Below are 27,621 nucleotides of genomic sequence, written 5' to 3'. Positions count from 1 at the left end.
AATGATGGTCATTATGCCCAAAAAGTTAAATTTTAGTTTCATCCAAAAATTAAGGTCTTTGTTCCTGTGTGCATTTGCAAACAATAATCGGGCTTTTTTATGTTTCTTTTGGAGTAATGGCTTCTTCCTGGCAGAGTGGCCTTTCAGCCCATGTTGATACAGTACTTGTTCCACTGTGGATATTGACACAATCTTACCAGCTTCCACCATCATCTTCACAAGGTCTTTTGCTTTTGCCCTTGGGTTGACATGCATATGTCGGACCAAAGCACGTTCATCTCTGGGACACCGAACCAGTCTCCTTCCTGAGTGGTATGATGGCTGGACATGTAAACTTTTGACTTTGCAGTAAGTAATAAAAATGCCTTAAAACATTCTCTCTCATTATTCTGGCATTTGGCAAATATGAAAAATTACGGTGATTCTAATTAACCTAAAACGGGAAAGGTTTATTCTGATTTCATGTCAGATATTCAGAAAAATATGCTTATGTGTCTTTTTATATAGTGTATGTAAACTTCTGGTTTCAACTGTAAGTAATCAAGACAAGGCGAGAGCTGCGGCTGGTCATTCACTTCCTCTTGATTACGAATATGTTCGAAGGCGAGGACAGTGACGCCAGCGCTGATTTGGCGCAGGGTGAGGATAGTGAGTAACCTACCATTGCTTGTACTGAGATCAGTGGTCACATTCTTCAGACACATGTCACTTATGTACATCGGTGAGATTATTAAACATTAAAGAAATTTGGCAAAATCTTGTGCCACCATTTTTCTTTTGACAGTGATGCCAGAGGTGACTGGGCACGGGGCTCACGTGTCATAACTTCACGAGAACCCTGGGAACGTGAGCGCCGACACCGCTGGAAAAGCACCAGAATGGGATGTAAGTATAAGTTTTCATTTTTATGGGCCAAACATTCAGATCGAGAAAAGGTCGTCTCCGTATGGTGACATAGGCAAGTCCTTCATCCATAAAGTCCTAGAAAGATTGTCGATATTCCCCACTATAGTTCAAAAAAGTCACAAATTACTGGCTAGTAAAAAAAAAAAAAACAACGAGACAATTTAGTCATATGGCCTATTTATTTAAAAAGCGTTCCATACACAGTGCAAACATTTCTTTGGTAAAGATGACTGTTTATAATAAAAAATACCAAGGCACTCATCATGTTTGGTAACAGTAAGATCCGACAATAAATAGGTACAGCTTTCAGCATTTCAGAGGTATGGCCACAAAACAGAAAAAGAACATTATTCACTTTTGTAAGAAAGACATGGAAATGAGTCATTCCTTTATACAACCATCTGTGCTGCACTAGTTTGGCAGTGAAGGTGCAGCCTCGTAGTCCAAGGTCTCTAGCCGCCTGCACATATACTGTGCTGTGCTTTGGCCGTATAATAATGAAGTTATTGCTTTTTAAACAAGTACATCACCCTAATTTTAACTGAAACAATGAACTGTTCTTACAGAGATTAACTGCAGTCCTACGGGGTGAAATGACAAAAGGGTTCCATTTTTTTCTCAAAACACATCTATTTTGTCTCTCCTCCTTCCCACTTTGTGTCAGATATGCCAGAAACCTCCCCCCAAAGAGGAACACTAGGAAATAGTTTGAAATACTTTTCTACTTCAGTTGCTTTCAGACCATTAAAAAGGAAAAAGTTTCATCCGTTTTTCAATATAAAAAGGACTATTATTTAGTGACTAAAGTGCAAGTTTGTGGAATATTCCATAAACTGCAGCACATATTCATCAATATTACAAAAAATGGTCGCCCTCTCTAATCAGGCAATGGCTACAGTGGTTGCTAGATGACATGGAGATTTAAACCAATGGGGTATGTTAATGGAAACAGGGAAGTGTCAAATCTGTTTCGTAGGGAAGCTCAACATTGTTGGGTACTGAGGATTTAGTTCAAGCAGTTGTGTCACTTAGGCACCTTCATTAGTTAAGACAGCCATTGCAACCAATAGTAGATATGATTACTGAGAGAAGCTTCCATGGCCATATGTTTTCCCAGAAGCAGACCTGAAAGGGGAATGTAGTACTACATACTAGCCATTCAAATAATTACCCATAAAACATGGACGGGTGGGGTTTGCCAGAATGGGAGCTTCTCTTATGGCCCCGTCACACTTAGCGACGCTGCAACGATCCCGACAACGATACGATCTGTCAGGGATCGTTGCTGCGTCGCTATGTTGTCGCTGGTGAGCTGTCAAACAGGCAGGCTCACCAACGATCAGGGGAGCAGCGACATCGTGGAAAGAATCTTTCCACGATGTCCTGCTCCTGGTTACCAGCCTACTGAAGGAGCAGGCTGGTAACCATGGTAAACATCGGGTTACTAGGGGCACACGTGCGCCTAGTAACCCGCTGTTTATCATGGTTAACACTCTGCTACGGTGAGCGGGAGGTTACCGCTCACTTTAGCAGGCTCGTAACCATGATAAACAACAGGTTACTAGGTGGGCGTGTACCCCTAGTAACCCGATGTTTACCATAGTTACCACCCTGATCGCTGCTCCCGCTGGTCACACACAGCGATGTGTGCTGACCAGCGGGAGGGCAACGACCAAAAAATGGTCCAGGACACTTTGCAGCGATCAGTGACCTCACAGCAGGGGCCTGATCTTTGCAAAGTGTCACACATAGCGACATCGCTGGTGAGGTCGCTGTTGCGTCACCAAAACCGTGACACAGCAGCGATCTCGCTAGCGATCTCGCTATGTGAGACGGGGGCTTTACTCTAGCTCAGAATTGATATCTAGTTCTAAAGGGCCAAATGGATTAAGATTGTCCTCTTTAGACAAGTACTTTGAAAGGGTAGTCCAGTGAATACAAGATATCACCTATCTAAACAAGAGGTGATAACTTGCTCAAATATCTACAAATTTATCTGAAGGGATATCAGTGTAGAGGGATCATCCTTATTCTTATTTGCAATGAAGCAATGGAATGAAATTGAAAGGGAGAAGATACAGATTAGATATTAGAAAAAACTTTTTGACCTTGAGGGTGATCAATGAGTGGAACAGGCGGCCACAAGATGTGGTGAGTTCCCCTTCAATGAAGTCTTCAAACAGAGGCTGGACAGACATCTGTCTGAGGTGGTTTAGTGAATCCTACAAGGACCCTGGAAGTTCCCTCCAACTGTAACATTTTATGACTCTATGATTCATCGGTGGACGTCCCACCACTGGGACTTGCACCGATTGGCAGAATAAGGATTTTTTCCCCACCTCGATAGGGAAAGTTTATCCCTGGTCAGAAACTGGAGCAGCAGTTTGGACGCCCTACCATCGTTCCATTCATTCCCTATGGTGCTGCCGGAGAAAGCGGAGAAAATTACTCGGCAGTTCCATAGGGAAAGAACAGAGCGGAGATCGAGCATGGCCACTGCCACTCCGCTTTATCAGGGATAAAAATTCCAAGTTCTCCTTATCGGCGTGGTTCCCAGTGGGTAAGTGATGACTTGATTTTACCAAACAGCCCCTTTAATACTGCACTGGCAATTTACTTAATTAGCATGGAAAACAGAAGTCCAGTTAAGGTTTCATTGAAAACTGTTTTGAGAATTTTGATCTACAGTATGTTGTCTTCTGTGGATTTAATGTAGTACAAGAGAGTTCTAAAGGAAGATGCAGGAAGCCTCATAGAATGTGAATCTTTCTTCAGGTGACTTAAAATAAAGATGTATGGAATCAAGACATTTCTTATAGTGGAGAATAAATCATGATACTGGCCAAACAAAATGGTCAAATTGATCATGAATGAGTTAAAAGGTTATTCTCAGGTTGTCTCTTGAGCAGCTCAGAGTAATGCAGTCTCTTTACAATCAACTTACTTCATGGCTTCTAGTAGGGCAGGGTCTCCTATTTGAGTGAAGGTTCTACTAATACTACGGCTCTGCTGCACACCAGAACTATAAGGCTTTGTGCCCACGATGCTTTTTTTAAGCGTTTCCGCAGCGGCAAAAATGCATGGTAGAAGGCCTGCCATGTTCCCCAATGATAATCCGCATGTGCTGTGCACATGCTGCGGAAATTTCCGCTGCGGGTTATAATTGCGGAAAAAAATGCAGAACTACCAATTATTTTGCGAAAGCGCTGCGTTTTCGCCGCATTTGACTTGCATTGGAAAGCATGGATTCCACATCACTGAATCTGTACATGCGGATTCCATGCGTTTCAATGTGCGGAGAACAGGAGACTCTCCTCCGGACCCAGGTACCATAGAACCTGTAAAAAAAAAAATAAAATCAAAAATAAATATGATATTTACCTTCTGATGGCCCCCAGTCTCTTTGTCTTCACTTGCCGGCAGCTCGCGGTGGACTGAAGGACCTGCACTGACGTCATAGTCATGCGACGGCAGGTCCTTAAGTGTGTACCGCGAGCTGCCGGCAAGACAGGATGGAGAGAAGCAAGACTGCGGGGGACATCAGAAGGTAGAGTATAGATTTATTTTTTAACATTCTTTCGGTCACACTATATAAATCCATGCCGTTTGCATGGATTTATATAATGTGACCAAGTTGTCAAGCATTTTCCAAGTGATGCTAAAATCGCTTGGAAAGCGCTTGTCAACTCGCATGCGGAAATGCATGTGAAGAACGCTTCACATCCGCATGTCCCTGGCAGGAAAAACGCATGCGTTTTTTTCTGCCAGGAAGATGCAGAAACGCTCAGGAAAAAATCCTGAGCGTTTCTGCATCGTGGGCACATAGTCTAAAGTTAGTTTTGCTGTAACACATTCAGCTATCAGTGGTTTGCTCTGCAGTGTACAAAGCTATCACTATATTTACAGAGATAACTGTGCATTTAAACAAGCACATATCATTGGACAGTGAGAGCCATGATTGTTAGAATTGCTCTGGGAGGAACAGAAGTCGTATCCTGGTGATTTAGCAAGATTTAGGATGGCAGCTTATCAGGAGCTGAGAGGGAGCTGACCATCTAACTGCGGTATAGAAATCAATGGGTTGGAGAGAGGTTACTGGGATATTAGAAGTTAACCTCTCTCTTGGAATGCAACTACTGCGCACACTCAGCCAGGATCTGGGCAGGCACTATTGGCCGAGCTCCATGGAAATCAGCTGTACACTATGCAAGATAAAAAGCTCTCATTGCAGAATGACAGCAGATAGAAAACACAAGTCAATTGCAAACTTACTTAATTTTCATGTTGTCTAATTAAAGTAATTTAATAACTTGAGAATACTCTTTTTATCATACGACCAAGCTGTGCGTAATGTAAATTTAACATAAGTGTTTTCACAGTTCTAACTACTTTACAAAGTTTTTAATCATGATGGGAATTTGTCATTATTCGATTTACATGCCAGATGAAAAAAAATAAAATTTCAATTTTGGACAAGGGACATCACTGCGTTGATCTCTGAGTGTGACGGTGTGCCGGGCAGCATGTTGGTAGGCACTTACACGGGCCGAATGCAGGTATTAAACAACCACAGCGCGGCTACCTATAAGCCAAATGCCAATCATTCAATAGCCCATTTAGAAAGGCCAACTGCACTTCCACGCAAACAGAATGATCAATGACATGATCACTGTGCACACAGAATACAATGTCATTACACAGGACAATGTACTGCTGAGAACGTTGGGCAAGCTTGAAAAACAGTTTGCTGGTTCCTTGGGTGATTGGTAGCCTGTTTAGACAAGTTGAAAAAGAACATTCATATGAACGTTTCCTCATTTTAAGCCAACGTTAATGCACCCAAAGTTCTAACAGAAGCACACCTTTCTTCCTTGAGCTTGGAATCACAAACTCCAACTTTCCCCTTCAAGGTTGAAGGATGCAGGAAGAATCCCAGGACAAAAAGGCTGGGGATGGTGGGGTCAGGATACACAGCAGTGCTCCATGATGTTCTCTTTCAGGCGATGTTCTCATGTTTCCAAAAGATTCTGTAGACAATTACTTAATTGGACAGCAATGGTGGTGTGAAGGAGCTTCCAAGCATATGAATCAAGTTCCTCCTCCACAGTCCATGATTGCACCTGTTAAATATACAAAGCAGGACCAGCTTCTCGGTTTAAGTGCCAATGTTGTAAAATGGTAGTGGTGCCAAGCAATTGGAACTAGAAGACACACCTTTATGAGAATCACATTTTACTTTTTTGAGAATTTGACAGGTGGTCTTTAAAATAGCCTTTAATGCTGTAAAAGGCTCCACCACAGGGTAGGTTGCATATAGAAGGTGGCTTATGACAGCATTGTTCTCAACAGCAAAGATCACTTGATGGCTGGTGTTATATACAGGTAATGGCAGGTCTAATCCCTCATCAGCAATGTCCGCTGTGGTGGTAGAACTCTATAAAACTTTTTAATGATTTTTTCTGTAAGAGTTAAAAAGAAACTCCTAATTTGGAAAGAGACTTATGAAGGGCTCAATTTGTTACTCCTTGAAGAAGCAGAAATAATATGGTCTTCTAAAGATGATGACCAGATTCATCTCTAAGCTAAGAGGCAGGTATCACATGGACCTGAGGTGGAGACTTGTTGGGAGTATTGGTGAGAAGATCTCCTCAGTGAAACCTAGCTAAAAAGTGAACAGTAGAATATGACATGCATCTTGATTTTTGAGAAGAATTATGGAAGGTATTGCTGCTAATCTCCCCACCCCAGGACTGGAGATGACACAGGATCCCTGAAGAGGTCCTAGTAAGGCTTTCTGAAAGTTGTAAGATCCTCTCACTCACACCTTTTGGGAAGAGATGTGAAGTCGGCTTTCCTGACTGAAATAGTCACCAAAACAGGGGTCAAAACTCTATATTGACTTTTTTTTTAATAAATAAATCATGACAGATTCACAATCTCAGGTCTTGCCTTCAGTTGTTGCTAGCGTTGAATAAAAAGATTCACAGGACCCTGGTCCAGCAGCCATATCTGTAGTCTGTGGCATTTCTGGCGCCACTTCTAATTAGTATATCCAGCGTGGCAATAACGATATAGCATGACACTGCGCTGGGTCTAGTAATCAGAAGAAGTGCCAGAGATTGACCAGCAGGTAGGAGGAGGTTCACAGGCCTCTGGTCTGGCAGCCCAGACTACGAATATGGCTTTTGGATGAGGATCTTGAGAACTTTTTTGCTCAAATCGAGTTGTTGTTTGGTTTAAGATCTTGGTTTGCAGAGGCAGAGAGTTTGCTGCTTGTAAATATTTGGGTTTTCTGATCTTTTGAAGGTGGGACTGCTTGTCATCAGACCTGTCTTTTGAGTACATTGGTATGTGAGTTTGGGGATTTTTCACATTTAAGAGGGTAAATTGTGGACAGTTGGCGGAAGTCAAGACTTTTGAAGGCATTGAAGATGGTGACATCATTAGCATAAACTATCTTCTTGAGACCGGAAGCACAATGGATGATGTAAGTATTCTACAGAAAAAGAAAACTACAAAGCCATGCTTACACTTTTGGGGTAGAGTTAGAAGTCATTTATTTTGGAAGTGTCAGATAACAATGATACTGGTTTGTTAGAGCCGGATAAACCACGGTTATTCCCATCACAAACCTTTTTGGTCATTTTAAGAATTGACTAATAAGCAAACCTAATGAATTGAATACAATTAAAATATTTAAACATTATAGCTTGTAATTAGGAATATTACAACAGACGTAAGCAGTAGAACAGGCAGTGATGGGACTTCTATGGCTTGTGTCCAGTTTGATTGGTGCGGGGGGGGTGTACTTTGCCTTGACCAGGGTATTTATATACATGAATAGTGGAACAAAATTAAATCTTTGCCCCAGGGGAACAAAAGCCTAGCTACGACCCTGTTATTGTCCCTGGAATGTTACACAAGGTTAAATCATCTTTTTTCCAGGTCATTTTTATAAAAAAAAATTAAAATATAGTAATGTTTCAATTTCACACTGACCAATCAAGCTTTCTTTTACTTTCTTCATGTTCTTTCAGGAAGGCTCCATAATTACAAAGTTGTGTAACACCTCTATAAACAACAGATAGCGCAGAATCCATTGGTCTCAATATGTGATGTCACAGCTGAACCTGCTCCTCTCCCCTCCATTCACAATGATCTTTGCACACGCTCATTAGACACTTTAATACAAAAAGATAGGGTCGGAGTCTGGCCATTGTGGCTATGTACGTGTGTTGTTTCCTGAAACCATAGGGAGTTTAAATCTAAAAAAAAAAAAAAAAAAAACAGTGGCCAGTGGGAAAATTGCAAGAGTTCTACTTTTTTTTGTTATTTCTAATATAGATTGTAATATGGATTTTTTTTTATAATATATTTAACAAAAAAACCCTGATTTAAACAGTAGGTCATATTGTTATGATGGCTTCCCTTTAAATCTGCAAAGTAGGTCCAATGTCCTTCAAGGATTAGGGCTATATATTTTCAGCTATTTTACAACTTAAATGTTACTGCTTAGAAAGATACTACTGAAAACGTGTACAAATGTAGATTGTAATGATAATTAATTGTGATTACACAAATATAATACATCAGTCCATGTTTTTATTGTCTCTACTGAGCACCATTCAAAGGATAAATGAGGTATAACTGTTGTCCTTCCATTAATTTGTAAATCTAAGCCCAAATAATGGCAAGTGAAAGAGCAAGCCTAGGCCACGAGGTCTTCTGCTATATAACATAGTACTGTATGCCGTAAGTCCTCAATTCTAAAGATTGTGGGGGCAGCCATTTGTGGTCTATATTTATTACAATATCCCCTCTAAAGTTTAACTACTTCTACCAGCTAGCGCCTCTTGTGGCCACCAGTGAACAGTCCATTTACAAACTTCTTTGAATACTGGAGAAAGTTATAAATTGTCTACCTCCACTGTATATAACAGATAGGTTTCCGATAAAGTTCAGATTGATAAATCATTAAAAACATTTATTTTTTTGTCAAGAATTATGACTCCATAAAAAAGCACAACAATAATTTGCAGCACAAAAAAAAGAAAAAAGAAATAAAATAATTGAACCACAAAATCATCAAACCACTATTGAGTTCTTCTGTGCAGTGCCTAATGGGGTTACCAAAGATTAGAAAAACGTGGCTCTCCTTTTCCAGAAACAGTGCCACACCTGTCCACAGGTTGTGTGTGGTACTGCAGTTCAGACCCATTTACTTTAATGCAGCAGAGATCCAATGTAAAAGGTTAAAACGCTGTTTCCAGAGGAAAGCAGTATTTTTTTTCTAATCCTGCATAACCCCTTTAATTGTATAAAAGTTTTCTTGTCATAGGCACAGAATTCGATCTGTATAGAAAAACAAATATATACTCGACATTCGTATAAAGCTGGGCCTGAGTTATTATAAAATGGAGAGTCTCTCACAGAGATTAAAAGGTATACTCTCCTTTAAGCAAATAAAAAATGATTATTTTCTCTTAAATAATTGGCTGCCATCACTACCGGATGAATTGCTATAAAACCTGTATACATACCGGAAGTTTTCCCATTTGTGAGATCCCCAAAACTGAACTGAGTTGCACGGATGTGACATTTACAGAATAAGATACTGCGATTAGCACCAGTTTGTATTCCCAACCTGAGAAGCGTTTAACCAAGGAAATATGGCTGACACAAACGTTAATATCCTGTCATTGCTTTAGATACTTCCCTTTAACAGAGACCATTTTAGGTATAAAATGTAACTAGGTATAAAAGGAAAAAGATACAAAAACAACCATTGCACGATACTGTGGGAGTGATGAATGCAAAAAAATGGATGCAGTGTAGACAAAACTGCTGTAACCCGGGAATGGATGACTCGGAGGAATCCTGTTCTCCTGAGAATTATGTGCTTTGTGCTGTATCTGTGCAGACTGGACAGCAAGTTCCTTCTTTTTTAACAGGTGATAAACATGAAGCAGTGGGGCAGGATTCCACAAAACATGTAACGGACCCATTCTGGAAGACAAGATATTCAGAAGGATCACACTGAGGGGCATCCTACAGCAATTCTTACCAAAGTGCAACACATTTCCTTGAGTTCCAGTATTTCTGACAGCAATAAGAGCTGCACGTTAAACTAGAAAAATCCTTTGTTACTTTAGCCAAAGGAAACTTCAAACATTTTTTTAAACTGTTTGTTCCGCAATTAGAATTTATGACCTATCCACAGGACAGGGAATGTCTCTGATTGCTGGGTGGGCCCACTGTAGAGAGATCCACTGATCACAAGAAAGTGGGCTTCTGTACACTGCCAATCCATTCATTGTAAAGGGGGCTGACAGCAAGAGCCGAGCACAGAGCTTGGCCATCTCCAGATCCATAGACAATGAAGGAAGTGGCAGAATGCATGCATGACTGCCCAGTCATTGAAACAGGGGACACAAGAACCCCCCTTACTCATGACCTGTGTGCGCTCCCAGTGCAGACACTTATTACCTATTCTGAGGACAAGTGTTAAGTTCAAATAGGAGAAGAAATAGAAAGGAAGAGAAAGCAAAGGATGGTAAAGAGGGCAAAAAAAAGAGGAATGGGGTGGAGAGGAATAAGAGGAAGGGAGGAAGAGAGAGGAGAAGGAGGGAGAGAAGGAGAAAGACAAAGGGGGAGAGAAAGGGGTAAAGGGGGAGAGAAAGGGGTAAAAGGGGAGAGAAAGGGGTAAAGGGGGAGAGAAAGGGGTAAAGGGGGAGAGGAGGAAAGGGGGGGATGAATGAAAGAAGGAAAGGAGGGAAGAAAAGTGAGAGGAACAATGTAGATGATAGATATTAAATGTCTCAACATGAAAAATTGCAAAAACTGTGCACAATAATAATATTAATAAAAAACAAAACAAAAACACAATTAGAAGCATAATGTAAGTCCTTAGTAGTCCTCACATAATGTAAGTCCTTACTAATACAGCACAATTAAGCAGCGAGTTACTCTCCAAAATGTTAGATTTAAAGGGTTGACCACAGTTTATAAAAACTTGAAATTCTGCAGTTTTGCACAGCTAGAATATTTTTTGGAAACATTCTGTATGTTAGTTTTTCCTATTTCAAATACTTACTTTACATTCACATTTTGTACAAGAATCTTTGTTCCATCTTTCGTTAGTGGTACGTGTCCTTCCAGTTTCTTCAGTGCAGTCTGTACTGCTTAGACGCGACTCAAGTTTTTTAATCTAAAACAAGAATTAAAAAAAAGTGATGGTTTTTGGATGATATATTAAAGTGATTCTCCAGGCTCCCACATATTAAGGGCTTTTTTGCTCATTGTGTGTGACCGTTAACTCTTCTGAGCACTAGTATTTTAGTATCATGTACGTTATAATCATTCTGTTTTTTCCAAAGACAGCAAACGTCACGTGATAAATTCAACCACATTCAAGGGGTTCTGGTTTGTTCTTTTTAAATACTTGTCACAGTGCATATAAGCTTTCATACCCCGGTTTAGGATGAACTATATGTGTGCTCATTATTGTCCCCTACGTTGTAATACTATCCTATTTATCAGCAGTTGAAACCCATTTAAACTCCTTCCTTCCCCTTTTGCAAGTCTCCAAATTAGCCACCATTGCATTTTTTTATGCAAACAAGTAGGAATTATTTTGTGGTCTAGCTTGAGGATAATGTCTTACAAAATTTGGGACTCTTGGCAAGTATGACATATTGTATAGGCTGCCAAGAGGAGTGGGGTAATGAAGATAACTCTGGGAACATTTCTGTGGGAAAAGTAAGATCCTGAGAAATTATAATACCCCGTTTCACCAACACCCCACCAATATTACTGCTTTAGCAAATTCATTCAGAGTATTATCTCTTCAGTCACACAATACCTGTTTTCTTAGACTTGTAATTGTCTTTTGCATATCAAGAACAAAGTCCTTAAAGTCGTTGACAAGTGGCATATTCTTTGGTTGCTCAGTGCTTAAAGTGGTATTTATGGGTGAGCTGAAAGACAAAGAAAAAGACATTGAAAATTGAAAGAATGAAAACGATATGAGGAATCTAATATTGGATCACTAGTAGAAAATTATGACTAGATATACTACAAGGTAACCTACATAAAATGTTGAGTAATATAATACAGAAGAAATTACAGCACTCACCAAGCTGCATAAAAAACAGCAACAGCCGTTTCGCCTTCACTTACGCTTCATCAGACCTGAAGCTCAGATGAAGCATAAGTGAAGGGGAAACGGTTGCTTCACCATGTAACTCTCTCCTGTGATATGCACTTATTTTGGAAATAAAATATTTTTTTTCTGCAGCTTGATGAGTGCTGTAACTTCTCTCTTAATATTATACTTTGTCTATTTTCTACTACTATTTTTTTTAAATGTTGAGTATCTGTATATTTTCACTGCACAGCTTATCTTACACTAACACTTATAGTATAGGGACACTTCAAAAGCCCAGACCTTGAGATCTGTGGAGGACCTATTGGAGGGACCACCATGATCAGCAAATTATCAATTATATTATGTATAGATGTCAACTTGATACATTTGGACAGTCCATTTAACATGCTAGGGGATCTCTTATAATTCAGATGGAAGGTGTTTCTACTGGCTGGGGGTATGCTTGGCGTCGTAGTTCCACAGCTGGAGAGAGACCACAATGTCTGGTTTTCAGACAATACTTTACCAAAATCACACATGGTGGTTCGTATTTGTGAGACACTGAGCCAGCAAAGGAATTTTGGGAGGAAATGTCAGTTTTAAGAATTTGTAGAATTATGAATGCAGCTCTGGGGTTAATTTTCTTCTATAACTGCAACGAATGTACTGTATATACAATGGTATTCAGCTTTTTATGTAAATTATACAATGATACTGGATAAGTTAAGACTAGTGTTGAGCCACCCCGTAGTGTTCGGGTTCGGTTTGTCGAACACCGGGATGTTCGTGGAACTTTTCGTTGAACACCTTGAACACTGTCGAACACCGTTAAAACCAATGGCAGGCAAACAAAAACACATAGAAAACACCTTCAAAGGTGTCCAAAAGCTGACAAACTGCTCAGAAGACACTCTCTTTAAAAAAGTGGGCCGGCAATTCAGCATCGGTACCCGACAATTTAGAACAGAAAGCATAGAGCATCACACATTGATTAGATAGATATTATATATGTGACTGACATGTTTCTAAGTACAGTGATAGTGTTGATTACTGTACTTGTCATTTAGTGTTAAAATAAAGGATTTATTTTAAAAAAATTGGCGTGGGGTTCCCATTAATTTTAGTCTCTAGCGGAGGTTAAGCAGACGGCTGGGGCAGATGTTTGAAGCGTGGGAAGGGGGTAATACCCACGGAGCTTCCCAGGCTACTAATATCAGCCCCCAGCTGAATACCTAGCCTTTACTAGCTATTAAAATGGGAGACCCAAAAAAAAAAATGGCGTGGGGTCCCCCCTATTTTAATAGCTAGCAAAGGCTAGGCAGACAGCTGGGGGCTGATATTAATAGCTCAGGAAGGGTGCCATGAATATTGGCCCCCTCACTGGCTAGAAACACCAGCCGTCAGCCGCCCCAGAAATGGCGCATCCATAGATCGTTGGCTTCAGCTGGAATGGGCGTGATGGTAAGTATGGTTTAATTTAGAACAATAAAGAATTGTGTGTTTATTTCAATTAAAGGACTTTATTCTGGGTGTTTGTGTTTTTTTGTAACTTTCACTATGGGGTTAGTAATGGGGGTGTCTTATAGACGCCTCTCCATTACGAACCTGGGCTTCATGTCAGCTGGCATAATAAGCTGACATCAACCCCAACCCTATTACCCCACTGCCACTGCTACAGGGCAGTGGGAAGAGCGAGGCTAAGTGCCAGAATTGGCGCATCCTATGGATGCGCCATTTCTGGGGCGGCTGACGGCTGGTGTTTCTAGCCTGGGAAGGGGCCAATATTCATGGCACCCTTCCTGGGCTATTAATATCAGCCCCCAGCTGTCTGCCTAGCCTTTGCTAGCTATTAAAATAGGGGGGACCCCACGTCATTTTTTTTGGGGGTCCCCCATTTTAATAGCTAGTAAAGGCTAGGTATTCAGCTGGGGGCTGATATTAGTAGCCTGGGAAGCTCCGTGGGTATTACCCCCTTCCCAGGCTTCAAACAGCTGCCCCAGCTATCTGCTTAACCTCCGCTAGAGACTAAAATTACAGGGAACCCCACGTTAAATTTTTTTTTAATAAATCCTTTATTTTAACACTAAATGACAAATACAGTAATCAACACTATCACTGTACTTCTTAGATATGTGACTGACATGTTTCTGTCTATCTAATCTATGTGTGAAGCTCTATTCTTTCTGTTCTAAATTGTCGGGTACCGGTGTATGCCGCTGATGAATTGACTGCTTTTCATGTTTCACTGTGAGCACTGTTTTCATCGATTTGGGCAACCACTGTAATGCCACAACCACCATGGCTGTGGCATTACAGTGAATGGCAGACAATCCCTGCATGATGTGAAAAAATCCAGTTACACTTTCGGTGCACGAACAGTTATCGAACATAACCTCGAACAGCCTAATTTTTTGCAAATCATTCGCCTTCGTCGAACGTCTCGAACACCGCCCAAAACAGCTCGAATTTGAGATTGGCGAACAGTTCTAGTCGAACACCGCTCATCTCTAGTTAAGACCATACTGTGTCTAAGGTTAAGTGCATACGAAGCGTTTTCGATGCGTTTTCGTGGCGGTTTTCCCGCTGTGGAAACGCTTGCTAATAGGTCTACCAGGTATAGCAATGGTAATCTGAATGTGCTGTGCAATGTTACAATTCATATTCATTTAGTGATAGTTCAGTATAGTTAGCATGAGCAATAAACGATCATTACTGGGTGTATAGAGCATACCTTCCATTACTTACATAGAAACTTCATTGGTCAAAGGAGTCTCCTGAGGTTCTTCTTCTTTATAGCTATATTCTGTGTCACGTTTACCCCTGAAGTGACCGGAGAAAGAGCTAAATTGTCCTCTTGACCTACAGTCTAGGAGTAAATAGAACACATCTAAAACATCTATAACGAGCAACAAACACCCCTGAAAAGAAAGCAGATAATACTGGATGAGGCCAAAACCAATAACACCACTTTTGACAGGGCAGCTGCATTTAATAAATTAATTTCCAAATTTCCTGCTCAATGCCAAGTTCGTATATGAGAGTTCCCCATTTGGGAACTTTCCATTCCAGTTATACATACAGCTCATTGATTTCACAGAGGATATGTACTACATTATGGTGATTAAAGAATTATTCACAAACTAACAATATGGTCTTATAATAATGTACACATTTATTCATTTGTTCCAATATAACTCACTTTTAAATCTGCCATATTTTGCACATATCGCCATCGTAAGGATGCTACTCCCCTCTCTATTTACTCTTCAGTTGCCATTAGGATCCTCCTGTTAAAAGTTACAGTGCTCCTGGTTGATCATGCACAGCCCTGCCCCGCCCAAAATACAACACAGCCCTGCCCCGCCCAAAACACAACACAGCCCTGCCCAAAACACAACACAACCCTGCCCAAAACACAACACAGCCCTGCCCCGCCCAAAACACAACACAACCCTGCCCAAAACACAACACAGCCCTGTCCCGCGCAAAACACAACACAGCCCTGCCCCGCCCAAAACACAACACAACCCTGCCCAAAACACAACACAGCCCTGCCCCGCCCAAAACACAACACTGCTCTGCCCCGCCCAAAACACAACACAACACAGCCCTGCCCAAAACACAACACAACCCCGCCCAAAACACAACACAGCCCTGCCCCGCCCAAAACACAACACAGCCCTGCCCCGCCCAAAACACAACACAACCCTGCCCAAAACACAACACAGCCCTGCCCCGCGCAAAACACAACACAGCCCTGCCCCGCCCAAAACACAACACAACCCTGCCCAAAACACAACACAGCCCTGCCCCGCCCAAAACACAACACTGCTCTGCCCCGCCCAAAACACAACACTGCTCTGCCCCGCCCAAAACACAACACTGCTCTGCCCCGCCCAAAACACAACACTGCCCCGCCCAAAACACAACACTGCTCTGCCCAAAACACAACACTGCTCTGCCCAAAACACAACACTGCTCTGCCCCGCCCAAAACACAACACTGCTCTGCCCCGCCCAAAACACAACACTGCTCTGCCCCGCCCAAAACACAACACTGCTCTGCCCCGCCCAAAACACAACACTGCTCTGCCCCGCCCAAAACACAACACTGCCCTGCCCCGCCCAAAACACAACACTGCCCTGCCCCGCCCAAAACACTGCCCTGCCCCGCCCAAAACACTGCCCCGCCCAAAACACTGCCCTGCCCCGCCCAAAACACTGCCCTGCCCCGCCCAAAACACTGCTCTGCCCCGCCCAAAACACTGCTCTGCCCCGCCCAAAACACTGCTCTGCCCCGCCCAAAACACTGCTCTGCCCCGCCCAAAACACTGCTCTGCCCCGCCCAAAACACTGCTCTGCCTAGACTTCAACGCTAGCCATACGACACGTGACTTGCCTGCAACTTTGCGGTTTTATTTACAGCAAAATAACAGCTCTAAAATAGTCGGGCAACAGCAAAGTGTACAAAGGTTTTTGATCGTGCGACTAGTCAGAACAACTGTCGCCAACGCATGGCGCCCTGTAACCTTAGCCTTAAAATATATGCTATGCCTCTGTGCACGCTGCTCCTGTACAGTACCCTGCCTGGATGATTTCATCTTCTGTGTAGCTGTCTGTGTGTTTTTACATCATTGTTAGCTAGTTTCTAGAAGAGCTCAACTCTCCTGCACTATTTTCTAACAAAGCTTGTAATAACCATGCAGGGCTGAGCTCTCTTTGTTGCCAGCTGCTCATAGATCAGTTAAGTGAAACTGTGAATGCTGCTCGGTTAATGCCTATGGCATAAGATATGTTAATGCATATGATAGAAGATAATCATCGGCCATATGCATAAATGTGTAATTTGCTGTTTCACATCATTGTTCTCGGAGCAGCAGGCAACAAACACAGCTCATATCTGCCCTGCCTAGTTATTAAAAGTTCAGAAGTGCCAAGATGAACTCTGCTAGAAAACCAGCTATCAATTGTGTAAAAGCACACATTCAGCTATACTGATGTATATTGTAGAAGATAAAATTATTCAGGCAGAGTACTGTACAGGATCAGATAGTGCACAAAAGCAAAAGGTAAATTCTAGATTAGATTGATGACAACTCAGTGAGGTAGAGCTAGCCAGAAGCACAACAGAGGGGGGTTTATCTGGAACCCAAAAGCAAGGTGCAGCTGGGAAATGTAATTTTAGCAGTGTAAGAATAAGCCCACCCATTCAGCTATATGAAGCTGGATGCACAAGGGTGCAGAAAGATGAAATAAAAACACAAAAGGTACAATAAACAAACATTATTTTGGTCTGTATATTACTAATAAATATGCATTTACCGCGCTTTGTGAAAAATAATGTATTCGTGGGAATAACCATTTATAACACTTAAACATTTGCTGCCTGGTTCCCTTATAGAGAATAGTTGATCGCTCGGGTTCCTAGCACTGGGAAATAGTTTATCTAATGCATGTAACTTATAATTTTTTTTTTTTTTACAGAAACATTAATCATAAAATATAAGACTTTGGAAATTCTATTACGTATGTCCTGTTATGCGTTTATGTAGGTATTTAGGAACATTTTAAATGCCCACCCAAGTTAAACCATTTATATTCCAGTATTAATCCTGTCCACATTATCTTTTTAGAATTAAAAAAAAAAAAAGCTTGTAAAAAAAAATCCCATTGTTGAAATCTTGAAGCTTCTCAGATTTCCAGAATTTTCTAGAGTTCTGAAGACCAACCAAACGGAGATCTGACAACATTGAACAAAGGTGCTGTGAAACCAAGAATGGTTGAATATTGTGTCAGCTTAATAGAAGCAAAACTGTCTAAAACAGTGCAAGAGAGTTCTTGTTGATACAGACCCCCTCATTCTGGAATTATCCATGATTGGAGACATTCCCAATAAGATCTTCTCACAAGTACGATACCATGTATCAGAAGATCACGTCAAACCAAATATTGGCCAAGATCTGAGAACAGAATCGTTCTATCTGCTGTCCAGCGTACAAGCTATTAGTTGCACGAGACCCTACCTTCACAGCAATCCTTCCAGAGCCGCAGGTCCAGATGGGGTATCTGTCTACAGCTGATGTAGCCATGTGGGAACTCGGCCATTTTGAACACATCTGGCTGCACTTTGGTGATGTTGTCTCCGTTGTCACATAGGACTCTCGCTAGAGAGGTCTGCTTGATTTGTGTCAACTGAGCCGGCGTGAACACCCCAGGGTTCTCATGCCAAAACCTAATATATTAGGATACAGAAATATGTCAGCTTTGTTATCTTCCACGTTTCACTATCTGAGGCTTTATACACATAAATCAGCATAAAATATAAGGCTTTTTACTTGAACGAGTTCTCGGTAAATGGAAAATGAAAAAAAAAAATAAACTCAAATTGTCATTATTACTAAATTCTTATATACCTTTCATTAGAAAAAAACATTTGTTTTGATTAGGGAGGTAATAACTACAGTACATGAAAATGGCCGCCATCTTGTTACAATGACGGAAATGTGTCCTGTAATGTTAATAGGACTGGTGTCTGAGCATGTGCAGTAGGAAGCTCCGCCGCTGTGACCTGAATATGACTTATACCACAAACCGTTCAGGTCACAGCGGTGGAGCTTCCTACTGCACATGCTCACACACACCGGTGCTAATAACATTACAGGGCAGGCTTCCATCATCGTAACAAGATGGCGGTCATTTTAATTTATTAATGTATTATAGAGATTACCTCCCTAGACAAAACAAATGTGATTTTCTGATAAAATCATTATGGATACATTTTATTTTTCCCAATGCCTGGAGAAATCCTTTAAAAGGGACCGGACAGTCTTCCTGGCATGTCAGTTTTAGAGAATTCCCCACAATAAGTAGTGACAGTATCGAAGTGGGCTGGGACAACCACACAACTAGTAATTACTAACAATATCGGATGTCCAACAATCTATGTAGGGATAGACCAGGTTATTATATACAAATTGCCAAAGGCAAAAAAAAGTAAACTTCTTATCAATAATAAACCTAAAAAAAAAAAATTCCAATGTGCAACGGATTACATTTTTTAGTACTTGTAATGTACGGTATATTACTATAGAATATGTATATGTATTATTTTTATATTGTACATCAATTATCTATTTAAATAGCAGGATAGGAAGTATTTCTGAGCTCTCCGGAATACAGCACGATTATTGGTAATAGAATTGTAGGTTTATAGTCAACGAGTTTCAGAGTCCACTGACAACAAGTTGTATGGTTGCCCTGAGGAAGTAATCAGTGGACTCTGAAACGCGTTGACAATAAACCTACAATTCTATTACCAATAATCGTGGTGTATTCCGGAGAGCGCAGAAATACTTACTATCCGGCTATTTAAATCTAATGTTTCTTGGAAGCTGCTGCATCTGGTATTCAGGCTCTATAAAAGTGTTGTGTCTCACACAACCAAGCAAGGTGAGCGGTTCTACTTATATATACCATCCGTTTAATGTGGATAAGACCCTATTGTGCCCTTGTATATCTTTAAAATCAATTATCTGTTGGGTTAGTACCTAACATCATACCAAAGTACAAATACTAGAGCTAAAATGTATCATTATCTGTGACGGCTGTAGTCAGTGACAGCATTACATTTGAATTATATTAACTGTTTATGCTTGCTAATAAAAGAAGTAAAGCTCATAGCCTCTCTGACATGTTTCGCCTGACTGGTGTCCTCTGGGGGATGGGGCTATAATGAGCTTACAAGCAGATAATAAGAGTTTATAAAAATTCTATTGTGATGCAACTCTTACAAATGGACCATCGGCAAAGCTATTATTCACATATGTCCATATGTAATGCTCAGAAAAACACCATAGAGTCACTAAGAAGTCAGGATTCTTGTTCACCCAATATAATTCCATGAGAGTGGTCCCCAAGACATAGTAACGCATCAGCACTCAATGGATTTCTGTGACAGACGTAATGATGTCCCCAACAACACCCAATTGTCAATTTCTTAATAAATTATCAAAATAAATAAAGGAAAGGCACAAATAAGTATAAAATGCCCCAGAATTGTTATTGCATGAGGATTAACAGAGAAGCTATGTAGGAAAATATAATGATACAATTAGTGGTAACATAGTCCTACCTGTCACCATTCCTAATGTTTCTGAACTGAGTAGTTAGTAGGCACATCAGAGTAGATCCCAATCTGCTACCTGGAATGATATCTTCTGCCATAAGTGCTGGGAATAGATCAATGTTTAGAGGAGAGCCATATAACCTGAGGAGAAAAAAAATAAAAAAAACACTCATTACTAAGATACAATAATGCCAAGCTGACAATTGAAGTTCATATGAAAAGAGGAGCAACAAGGGCTGCTGCAGGAGGAGGAGCAACAAGGGCTGCTGCAGGAGGAGGAGCAACAAGGGCTGCTGCAGGAGGAGGAGCAACAAGGGCTGCTGCAGGAGGAGGAGCAACAAGGGCTGCTGCAGGAGGAGGAGCAACAAGGGCTGCTGCAGGAGGAGGAGCAACAGGGGCTGCTGCAGGAGGAGGAGCATCAAGGGCTGCTGCAGGAGGAGGAGCAACAAGGGCTGCTGCAGGAGGAGGAGCAACAAGGGCTGCTGCAGGAGGAGGAGCAACAAGGGCTGCTGCAGGAGGAGGAGCAACAAGGGCTGCTGCAGGAGGAGGAGCAACAAGGGCTGCTGCAGGAGGAGGAGCAACAAGGGCTGCTGCAGGAGGAGGAGCAACAAGGGCTGCTGCAGGAGGAGGAGCAACAAGGGCTGCTGCAGGAGGAGGAGCAACAAGGGCTGCTGCAGGAGGAGGAGCAACAAGGGCTGCTGCAGGAGGAGGAGCAACAAGGGCTGCTGCAGGAGGAGGAGCAACAAGAGCTGCTGCAGGAGGAGGAGCAACAAGGGCTGCTGCAGGAGGAGGAGCAACAAGGGCTGCTGCAGGAGGAGGAGCAACAAGGGCTGCTGCAGGAGGAGGAGCAACAAGGGCTGCTGCAGGAGGAGGAGCAACAAGGGCTGCTGCAGGAGGAGGAGCAACAAGGGCTGCTGCAGGAGGAGGAGCAACAAGGGCTGCTGCAGGAGGAGGAGCAACAAGGGCTGCTGAAGGAGGAGGAGCAACAAGCGCTGCTGCAGGAGGAGGAGCAACAAGGGCTGCTGCAGGAGGAGGAGCAACAAGGGCTGCTGCAGGAGGAGGAGCAACAAGGGCTGCTGCAGGAGGAGGAGCAACAAGGGCTGCTGCAGGAGGAGGAGCAACAAGGGCTGCTGCAGGAGGAGGAGCAACAGGGGCTGCTGCAGGAGGAGGAGCATCAAGGGCTGCTGCAGGAGGAGGAGCAACAAGGGCTGCTGCAGGAGGAGGAGCAACAAGGGCTGCTGCAGGAGGAGGAGCAACAAGGGCTGCTGCAGGAGGAGGAGCAACAAGGTCTGCTGCAGGAGGAGGAGCAACAAGGGCTGCTGCAGGAGGAGGAGCAACAAGGGCTGCTGCAGGAGGAGGAGCAACAAGGGCTGCTGCAGGAGGAGGAGCAACAAGGGCTGCTGCAGGAGGAGGAGCAACAAGGGCTGCTGCAGGAGGAGGAGCAACAAGGGCTGCTGCAGGAGGAGGAGCAACAAGGGCTGCTGCAGGAGGAGGAGCAACAAGGGCTGCTGCAGGAGGAGGAGCAACAAGGGCTGCTGCAGGAGGAGGAGCAACAAGGGCTGCTGCAGGAGGAGGAGCAACAAGGGCTGCTGCAGGAGGAGGAGCAACAAGGGCTGCTGCAGGAGGAGGAGCAACAAGGGCTGCTGCAGGAGGAGGAGCAACAAGGGCTGCTGCAGGAGGAGGAGCAACAAGAGCTGCTGCAGGAGGAGGAGCAACAAGGGCTGCTGCAGGAGGAGGAGCAACAAGGGCTGCTGAAGGAGGAGGAGCAACAAGGGCTGCTGCAGGAGGAGGAGCAACAAGGGCTGCTGCAGGAGGAGGAGCAACAAGGGCTGCTGCAGGAGGAGGAGCAACAAGGGCTGCTGCAGGAGGAGGAGCAACAAGGGCTGCTGCAGGAGGAGGAGCAACAAGGGCTGCTGCAGGAGGAGGAGCAACAAGGGCTGCTGCAGGAGGAGGAGCAACAAGGGCTGCTGCAGGAGGAGGAGCAACAAGGGCTGCTGCAGGAGGAGGAGCAACAAGGGCTGCTGCAGGAGGAGGAGCAACAAGGGCTGCTGCAGGAGGAGGAGCAACAAGGGCTGCTGCAGGAGGAGGAGCAACAAGGGCTGCTGCAGGAGGAGGAGCAACAAGGGCTGCTGCAGGAGGAGGAGCAACAAGGGCTGCTGCAGGAGGAGGAGCAACAAGGGCTGCTGCAGGAGGAGGAGCAACAAGGGCTGCTGCAGGAGGAGGAGCAACATAGGCTGCTGCAGGAGGAGGAGCAACAAGGGCTGCTGCAGGAGGAGGAGCAACAAGGGCTGCTGCAGGAGGAGGAGTAACAATTTGGGGCACCAAAAATTGCATAAATAGTTCAAGCAGCAAAGAATGGCAATTTTTTAATTTGGTACCAAAATCATGAATTGCGTACTACATTTTTATGAATTTGGCGCCAAAAACGGCAACCAATAATACACAACAAAAGAAAAGTGATTTAACCTCCTCACCCCTCCCCCCAGCAAAAAATGGGGCCTAAGTAATAGTCCTTCCAAGACCTGCACCACGGCACATTCAATTCATAAGGCACTAAAAGGTCCTGTTTTTAGGCAATCTTTGCAGATCGGAAACATCTACAACTGGTCAACACAAAATGGCAAGACCCAACAACCTACATGAGTGAAAATTATTTGTACTGCATCACTATTTTAATAAAAAGTGTCTTAAAGGATATTTCCATATCATACATTTTTTGGCATAAATATGTGATAGATCTGAATCCCACAGATGCAACCTTATGATTCTTGAGAAAGGGCCCCATCAAGCTCCACTATTCAGCGACTCTATTTTTTATATGGCAAATCTGGCCACTTATCCACTGACAGCGGCTGACGCCACTGTCAAGATCTACGTGGGTTCCATCCGTGGGACTCACATCTATCCTACGTTTATGGCATATTCTGAGGATCTGACAAATGTATGCAAAGGAAATTCCCCTTTAATAAGGAACTCCAGTTTAGAATATGAAGATTACCTTCTTAGCTTTTCAATGACGTCTGGATTTTTAATTTCATTCCTCAAGTCTTCGAAAGTGTGAGTAGTCGAGAGATTACAGAAAACCCGAAAGTCATGATATGGAGGTATTCCATGATCACGTCCTCTCTGAATGTTGATTGCAGCCAAATCCAATGCTACAGTATGTGCCATCGAGAAGAGCTTTTCTGTCAGCTCTGTGTTTAACAGCTGAGAGGGAACCCGCATTTTGCCAGCAACCCCAAAAAGGCCTCGGAGAAGAGGATCAATGCCACCTTCATTTACAATTCTGTATGGAGAGAAAAAGGCTTTGTGTAGAGGTAAATGACCCTGTGGAATCGGCTGGAAATTTTCATCCAGTCGGTAAAGAATAGGGTTGATCAGTGTGTGACCGAATCTAAAGGCGGCCGTTGCAAACTCATTAAGAATTCCCGCATTTACACTGGGGTTATAGCCTGAGTACTCCCCAAGCATTCTCATGCCAACGTCTCCAAAAATCTTAGGCAGCCAATGGTCGTATGTTATGTGCTGCATTTCAGCTCCTACTATCTTGCGAGCTTCATGGTAGATGGTGTCGCCATCCCAATGAGGGTTTAGTCGCAGCAATTCTGCAGCAATTCTATTATGTTCTCTAAACCACACTGTGTGCATGCTTGTTAGACCGAGCTGCTCGTTAGCTCGGAAATCACCAGCTAAGAAGCACGGAATAGGGCTTTCGTTTTCATCCCTCATACACTCAGTAGGTGGTCCGGTGGCAAACGGTAGAAGTGGTTTTCCAGATCGCTGAACAATGCCCTGTTTTAAAAGGCCCCTGTGACTCGCAGCATCTCTGATCTCCTGGGCTTCGTGATCGGAGCTTCCATAGACATTAGAAGCATCAATGTACGAGGTCAACTGGTTCATCTGTTCTCGAGGATAGACCGAGTTCATTAGCAAGGAGGTCATTCCACTTCCGCAAACTGGACTAGAACGCACAAAGAACATACAGCGAGCGTTATTCCTGACTCGTGGATCATTCGGTGGAATCATGACAGGGAAGCACGGGGCATCATTAGTACAGACTGAACTGCAATCCTGGCCATCAGAAAATCGAGCTTGGCTTAGTGCGACTACTGTAGAGTCCAAGTCATGATCAAGGAACTGTCCCCACTGCATTAACATGTGAGTGAACTGTTCATCTGGCGTAATTGTATGTGTTCCAATCAAGGTTGTAGAAACCATGCGCGGCAGAGGAAGAGGATATCCATTATAGAATCTACTAGCACTTACGCCCCTTGGTAAATTAAATCCATTCTCGTATACGGATTTCAAAAGTCGTTCAAAGGCGGTCAAAGATGCTCCCCACATTGGATGCTGGAGGTTGTTGCAGGTGCCATCATGGGTTCTGTACTTCTGATGAAAGCACATATTAGTGCAATTATTTATCCTCCTGTGAGCTCTACATCCAGAGAGATTGGCAATAAGGTTAAGGTAGTGCGGTGACACGAGATCATTGTAGTGATAACCTAAAACACAACACGAGAAAACAAATAAAGTGAAAAAGGTGAAAGTGAAGAAAATCAAGACCAGCAGCTATATGCCAACGTTTTAGCTGTAGTGACTTTCTAAAGGGAGCACTGAGTTCCTATGTTTGGCTTGAACCCTCATTTTGGATGGATTCGCTTTAATCAGAGCTGATAAATTAAATAATAGTAAGCCCTTAAAGTTGGTACGCCTAGAAATGAAAAAAAAATGATCTGAGCCCAATGTAATCCAGAGATGATTCGCGAAGGAGAGTTACAAGAACGGGCTGCGAAATCCAAGACCGGGATTCTATTTGGCCACTCTGAGGAGAGAGAACAACGCAATATAGGTGGAGAACTTACTTGTCCCATTCAGATCAACCATCAAACCATTCTGAACATGGTCTTGTATAAGCTGGAGCGTCCTCTCAAATATTTCCCCGGCTCTAGCTTGTTCAACTGTGTATGGATCTCGGGGATATCGGAAGAGGGCCAGAAGGTCATTTGGAGAGCGGGGACGACTAGAAGAGATGAAAAGTGGACACAAAAGAGTAAATGTAACCACACGCGTCAAATAACTATGGGCAAATTGACTCATGTTCTCTGTTATTTTGCATAGGACTGCAGATAATTTAATTGCAGGAATTGGCTACATGCATGTTAACAAATATAATCGTAGGAACGATAAGCAAGAGTATTTTTACTGCTTTAGAACATATTAGTGACGGAGTGCAGGCTTTAATAATTGCATTTCAGCCTGAGAGAAGAATTACTTGTTGACAGCCTTGACTTGCTTGCTTTTTCCAATACAAAGTATAATTAAATCATCTGTCACCTAGCAAAACTGGCAGGGAACTCAGGATATAGAGCATTGGCACAAGAGCCAGCAAGAAGGAGGCCTTATTAGGAAATGTCTTTGTAGAGGATACCATTGTGATGCCATATTGTAACTAAACAATATATTCCTGATAACACTACCCACGTCTGTGTACGACAAGGGTCTGAAGAGGTAACACAGTTTAATCCCAAGGGGAACAGTAACCATATTCTCATTCATAATTACAAATCTAATACCTGTCAAATAAATGCGACCTTGTTGAATTTATCGCTCTGTCAACTGTAGCGATGGCTTCATTAATAGATACAGTAACAAAGGGGTCCCCGGTACGACTGACTTCAGGAACTTAAAGAAAAATCACAATTAGTAAGTTCTGCATTCATAAAAATTCATGGGCAAAAAAAATCCATATATTTTCAACATTTATTTACATCATTTGATAAATCACAGAACCCTTTGATGGACCCTATTTATGACCCAACACAACAATTGACCCCAAAGGGTCTCATGAGGACGACTCCATTTTTGCTCCCAGTCACTATTTCTTAGGCGATAATACACAAGACAGCCTTATATATCTTACTAATGATGTGTGCACATTTATAAGAACATGTAAAAAACAACTGTTTACAATGCAATTACAACGTAACCTAAAAGGGTTCGTTACAATTCGAGGAGTCAGACTGTGGAATGATAAAGGACAACAGATCTAAATGACAGACACAGCATTGTGGGTTATAAATAATCTAGAGATAGAGAATGTTTAACTGGTGGAGAAAAGATGAACTTTTGTCTTTTTTCAAGCCATATAACTATGTTTAACTGGACATGGACATGTTCTATCGAGAGCAGCAGTCCAGTAATTTCTCCTGAGGGACCAAAAGTACTCAGATCTGACATTGGCCTCTCAACATTGACTCCTACAGAAGTTGCGGGAAGAGTTTTACCTTTGTCTGCGGTGGTAAAAAACAAAGTTACTTACCCGTAACGGGATTTCTCAGTGCCCATGACAGCACCACGGAGAGAGGGGCTCCACCCTTCAAGGACAGGAAACCTACAGATAAAAAGGGCGGTACCTCTCTCCAGCATCAGTTGTTTACAGAGCATGAGAGGACCTCCGGGTCAGTGACAAAAAAATATTTAACGTTGCTACGAAGCTTATTAGAATCACCGTGCGACTATATTTCCACGAAGTGAGTGTGCACCCCACACGTGAAAGGAAGGAATGTACGGGTGCCGTCATGGGCTCTGAGAAATCCTGTTACCGGTAAGTAACTTTGTTTTTCTCCTTCCCCCATGACGGCACCATGGAGAGAATTGCAGAGAAGTGCATTGTTAGGGTGGGACCACTGCCTCCAAGACCCTTCTACTGAAAGTAAGGTTAGAGGAATAGGCTAGGTCCACATATCTGTTCTATCGACGCGCCAGCTCTTTCTGCCCAGGAAGCTGCTACTGCTCTTGTCGAGTGAGCCCTCAGATTCTTTGGGACAGTTTCCCCACTTGTCGAGTATGACAGGGTGATGGCGTCTCTTATACACCTTGCCAACGTACTTTGAGAGGCTTTCTGCCCATTCTGCGACCCCTGAAAGCAAAGAAAGAGAGCCCTATCCTTCCTATGCTCCTGTGTGGCTGCTAGGTACTGAATGAGGCACCTTCTAACGTCTAGTGTATGCAGCTCCCTTTCACTTTTGTTCTTGGGGTTTGGGCAGAAGGACGGAAGGGATATCTCCTGGGTTCTATGGAAGCGTGATGCTACTTTTGGATGGTAGACTGGGTCCATTCTAAGGATAATCCTATCATCCAGGATTTGTGTACAGGGGGGCCCGCTGATAAAGCCTGAATATCGCTGACTCTCCAAAACGGTTACCAAAAGTGATGTTTTCAGGGAAAGGATTCTCTGCCAAGGGTTTGAAAGGCGGTTTGGTTAGGGCCCTAAGGACTAAGGGGACGGGTCTAGCTCTAGCCGATGCTTTGATGATCACAAGTGTATAAGGCCCCTAACGCGGCAATTTGGACCTTCCAAGTACTTGTGGCTAGGCCCTGTTCCAATCCCTTCTGAAGAAATTCTAGAATGGCAGTCAGCGAACTTTACCATCTAACCTAGAGCC

The 27,621-nt window shown here is 43.0% G+C and overlaps 1 protein-coding gene and 1 long non-coding RNA gene across 3 annotated transcripts in view; one reads left to right on the top strand and one right to left on the bottom strand.

Annotated features, from left to right (window-relative positions):
• LOC141258940 (uncharacterized) overlaps positions 1-27,621 on the top strand; it is a 190,447-nt gene that overhangs the window by 145,938 nt on the left and 16,888 nt on the right. The window lies entirely within an intron of this gene.
• The window catches only part of PXDN (peroxidasin), a 143,627-nt gene continuing 124,265 nt past the window's right edge, over positions 8,260-27,621 (bottom strand). For both annotated transcript variants that reach the window (XM_073674228.1, XM_073674229.1), the window contains 9 exons: positions 25,750-25,858; positions 25,039-25,196; positions 23,175-24,678; positions 20,183-20,317; positions 18,075-18,283; positions 14,798-14,918; positions 11,768-11,882; positions 11,000-11,113; positions 8,260-9,912 (listed from right to left, as the gene is read on the bottom strand). In XM_073674228.1, coding sequence (XP_073530329.1) covers positions 9,799-9,912; positions 11,000-11,113; positions 11,768-11,882; positions 14,798-14,918; positions 18,075-18,283; positions 20,183-20,317; positions 23,175-24,678; positions 25,039-25,196; positions 25,750-25,858 — 2,579 coding nt within the window. In that variant the 3' untranslated portion in view covers positions 8,260-9,798. The remainder of the gene's footprint in view (positions 9,913-10,999; positions 11,114-11,767; positions 11,883-14,797; positions 14,919-18,074; positions 18,284-20,182; positions 20,318-23,174; positions 24,679-25,038; positions 25,197-25,749; positions 25,859-27,621) is intronic.

The sequence above is a fragment of the Phyllobates terribilis genome, unplaced genomic scaffold (genome assembly GCF_046119375.1).
Source record: "Phyllobates terribilis strain yellow unplaced genomic scaffold, ASM4611937v1 Scaffold_3__8_contigs__length_932513732, whole genome shotgun sequence".
Lineage (NCBI taxonomy): Eukaryota > Metazoa > Chordata > Amphibia > Anura > Dendrobatidae > Phyllobates > Phyllobates terribilis.
Note: the sequence above shows the minus strand (reverse complement) of the source record. Positions and strands in the feature narration are given on the sequence as shown.